Genomic DNA, 4,529 nt, shown 5'->3' with positions numbered 1-4,529 from the left:
TAGTCAACCTAGAATTCCAACCGGAACAAAAAGTTAACTTTTGATCCCTTCGGTCAACGGTCAACAGTCAACGTGCAAAAATTCCGACATGGTTCAGGACGGGGTGTTACAACCGAACCTTCCAACGGAAAATCCGGCAGCACCTCCCCTAAGGGTAGGACTTACCAAAAATTACCTGCACTGAAAACACACTTCTATATTCACCTCCTTATTCCTCCCGCTAAACTACAAGTTGTTCCACAATTTACAGCACTTCACAACAATAACAGCAGCCCAGTGCATAAATAAAACATAAGTGTCCAAATAGTATACAGAGCTTTATGAAGTGCTAATCAACAGAAATACAACAAAGACGAAAGAAATAATACAACTGAAATGAATGAGTACAAAGGTACTTCTCGAAACACGATAGCAGCGGAGAATTGGTTCGCTCCGGAAGAACGTCTACCACCCTTTGCACCTAGGGGAACGGAACTTAAAAACGTGAGATGCTAATCATCTCAATGAGTGACCCTAACTACTGAACACTTTTAATGATAATAATAATAATAATATAACAAATAAGGGAATTGAATTAATACCAACAATTAATAAATAAATAATAACAATTGGAAATGATAATTTTCCCTCAAAAGTCTCACCAATCACTCCGTTGGAAATGTTCCCTTTTTAAAACGATTTCACAAAACTTGATATTCGTACTTCCCGAAAACCAAGGGATCAAACATTTGATAAACAATAAATAAATAAATACCCCAATATATAATTAAAATGTAATAAATTATAATAAATAAATTTTGAACACCTTTGGGGTTTGAAACTTTATCTGAAAATTTCACTTGACACACCACACCATATACCAGTGATGCCCTCCGATACCCAGCATCCCGAGCACCGACAGGAGGAGAGATTAAAGAGAGAAACTTGCAAACGGCACTTCGGCGTCCCGACAATACCGCTGCTGAACCCGTCATCCCGGCCAAGGGAGGGGCGGCTGTGGCCAATATCAAACTTGCCTGCCCACGGTCCAATGGCAACCACGGGAGACATAATACTTGCGCGCTAAACCACATAATACTTGCGTGCTAAACCACGTGTACATACACTAATACTGTATGAGTGCGTCTAAAATAATTACTAAATCAACCGTACCGTTTTTTCCAAAATTACCGTGGGAAATATACCAATTTTCACAAAATACCATCCCACATATTTTTATTTAACAAACCGGTACGAAAACATCGATAACCAATAAAACCATAATTTTTCTCGTAATACGAGGTTCAACAAATAAAATACCGTGGGCATAATTATAAAATTAAACCACCAATTTAAACAAATATTTTCATAAAATATTTAACCCAATTATGCCTGAAAAATAACACTTAAAACCACGTACGATTATTACTGAAATATACTTTGCTCATGCACAATAAATAAATTAAACCACAATAAAATTCATAATTAAATCGTACCACATGAGCATAATTCAAATACCAATTAAACATCAATTAAATATAATTAATTGCCCAAAATATTTTTTTGAAGGTGGGTCACTCACCTGGAGCATGCAATTAAACCATGATCCACCATGGGATCAATTCCACGACTCACCAGTGCTCCTAAAACACAATTCACACACAGTCAAATAAATTAATATTTTATTCGGATAAATAATACCCGGTACCCGGGGAGCGAACACAAACGACATCTAAAAGTTACGAGTTATATACCGAATCGAAGCTTGAGTGATGAGGATCACGGATTCAGTCTTACTTTCCGGTGATCGGACCCGAGGTGGCCGGCATCGTGCCGGAAAGCTTTTGGGATTCGACTCCTCAATTCTCCCAAACCATCGCGAATTGGCAGAAAAGGAGGCCGGATTTGGATTCAGGAGGTCGGAAACAGTGGACAAGAACCGGCGGTGCAACTGGGTACTCGCCGGAACAGTAACTTCCGGAGAGCCACCGCGGTCACCAGCAACCGTCACCGGCGGCAGCGCGTGCGGTGGCCGTTGGCTGAGATTTTTGACAGTTTTGTAGATCAAGGGGAGAGGGTTCCAATGGGACCGGCGGTGAGGCAAACGGAGGCCGGACGGCGGAGAAATTGGGGTTTGAAGATTTCCGGCCCCTCGCCGAAAAACACTCCGATCTCGGTGCGTCGGAGGTCCCGTGGCCGTGAAATTTGGTGGGTAGGCCGGACTTGAGGAGGAGGTGAGGGGTGGCTGGCGCTTGTGGCCTGAAAATGGCCGGAAACAAGGGAAACGGCGGTGGAGGGAAAAATTGCCGCTGAACTTCGCCGTTTCGATCCGGGCTCATCCGCCGACCAACAACCGTGAAATGGGGAGAGGCTTCCATCTGGCCAGCGCGTGTAATGAGAATCGGCCGGAAAATTTGAAGATTCCGGTGGCCGGTCAGTTTCTCTCTCTCTCTCTCTCCTCTCTCTCTTTCTCTCTCTTCCCCGAGATTTTTGTCAAATAAAAGCCACAGTGGTGACACTGTTCATCCATGTGGACCAATCAGATGACGACACGTGGCATTTCATTGTTCATCGGCTCAAAAACATTAAAATATTACGGTATCTGGCAAACTTCACGCGTCCATAACTTTTTGACCGCATGTCCGTTTTAAGCGTGCCGCTAGTCTGTGAACTCGTATCGACGAGCACTTCACAACCATGCATGAGTCAAAGCTCATTTCCCCATAAATAAATAGTCAACTTCGGCACCCCTTGGACAGTTTGGACCTCAACTTGTTTTGCTCATAACTTTCAAACCGTAGCTCCGTTTTCAACGTGCTACTAGTCTACCAACTCGTGCAACGTGTATTTCGTAACGGACCTCAGTCAACCTAGAATTCCATCCGGGTCAAAAAGTCAACTTTTGCCCCTTTCGGTCAACGGTCAACGATCAAAGTCAACAATCAACAGTCAACCTCGGTCAACGTGCAAAAATTTCTGACATGGTTCAGGACGGGGTGTTACAGGCTGCCCAAATTCACAAAGGCTCAATCGGTCGCTGTAAAAGGGTCAATAGATTTTCTTGGCGTGAATTATTATACTACCAATTACGCGGATGCTGCAACCCCTGCTACTGTCAACCATAGTTTCTTCGTAGATATGCAAGCTACTCTCACAGGTATGCTAATCAAAATTATATCTCACTAGATCAATGAAATTATGTTACTAGCATTTATAATTATAATCACTTTCATTTTCTTGCCACAGCGGAGAAAAATGGGGTATCAATCGGTCAACGTGTATGTACTACACTCACATTTTTACCATTTTTTTTTCATTGAGCAAAAAATTATATATATGCAATTTTATTGATATTTAAATGAATGGTATCACAGACTGATGTCGGCTGGCTTTACATATATCCGAGAGGAATTCGTGAGCTTCTGATATATATAAAGCATAAATACAAGAATCCACCAGTATACATCAATGAAAACGGTAATCAAACATTAGTTTCATTAACCTATTGTTGAAAATAGATAGAAATATTTTTTTATTACTTTCTTAAAAATTAAGGTGAAGTTATTATTTTAAAGTATACTATGTATAATACATATTTTTGAAGGTGTTGCCGAGGCAAATAATAGCACCTTGCCTGTAAAGAAGGCTATCAAGGATGGTACAAGGATAAGATACCTGCATGGCCATCTCACCTATCTTCTACAATCCATCAAGTGAGTTAATACAACTTTCATGACTATCTATATATATATATATATATATATGCATATATACATATATATACCATTTAATAATATATTAATTCTAGAATAAACTTCTTCATAATATTCTTATTAGAAAGTAGAGGGAAATCAAAGAAACATTAATTTTAACAATTTTGATGTCAGTGTTTCTGCCTACAAGGTCAAAAAAAGAAAATAAAAAAAGTGATTCGACCATATATGCTATGCATGGTGAAATCATTAAATAATTTTAATGTGTGATTTTTTGTAGGGAGGGTGCGAATGTGAAAGGATATTATATATGGTCATTTTTTGACGATTTCGAATGGAGTTCTGGTTACACTATTCGATTTGGCCTCACATACATTGATTTCAAAAACAATTTGAAGAGACATTTCAAGTACTCTGCTTATTGGTTGAAGATGTTCCTCCTCAACTGAAATGATAATAAATAATAATAATTCAGACACCCTCTTTTCTTTCTTAAAATAAGGTGGAGATAAACATCTTCTTTATCCACCAATCAATATCCAACTAGATGGATTCTACTATAATTGTATGTTGCATCTTTGTTGTTAATGGAAAGTTTCATTTATTATATCTATGGATACTTTACCAAAGAAATATCAGTAAATATTACCCCCAAAAAAAATCAGTAGAGAAAAAGAAAAAAAAAAAATATATATATATATATATATATATCAATATAAAGTTAACATAGAAAGTAAAACCTGCCAAATCAATTTTTCATTTTAGATGGTAAAATGTGGTCCACCTGTGAGAATGACCTTTTTACCTGGCGCTATGCCGGTTACAAACTTACAACAA

At 38.7% G+C, this 4,529-nt stretch overlaps 1 protein-coding gene across 1 annotated transcript; it reads left to right on the top strand.

The window, feature by feature from the left end:
- Nucleotides 1–2,993: 2,993 nt before the first annotated feature.
- LOC132799741 (vicianin hydrolase-like) lies at nucleotides 2,994–4,299 on the top strand. Its single transcript, XM_060812223.1, has 5 exons — nucleotides 2,994–3,136; nucleotides 3,226–3,257; nucleotides 3,354–3,456; nucleotides 3,584–3,692; nucleotides 3,973–4,299. The coding sequence occupies exons 1-5, from the start codon at nucleotides 3,118–3,120 to the stop codon at nucleotides 4,139–4,141; spliced, it is 432 nt and encodes a 143-aa protein (XP_060668206.1). The 5' UTR covers nucleotides 2,994–3,117; the 3' UTR covers nucleotides 4,142–4,299.
- The last annotated feature ends 230 nt before the right edge of the window (nucleotides 4,300–4,529 follow it).

This window comes from Ziziphus jujuba, chromosome 1 (genome assembly GCF_031755915.1).
Source record: "Ziziphus jujuba cultivar Dongzao chromosome 1, ASM3175591v1".
Taxonomy (NCBI): Eukaryota; Viridiplantae; Streptophyta; class Magnoliopsida; order Rosales; family Rhamnaceae; genus Ziziphus; species Ziziphus jujuba.
The sequence above is the reverse complement of the archived record's forward strand: the minus strand, read 5'-3'. Positions and strand labels throughout refer to the sequence as shown.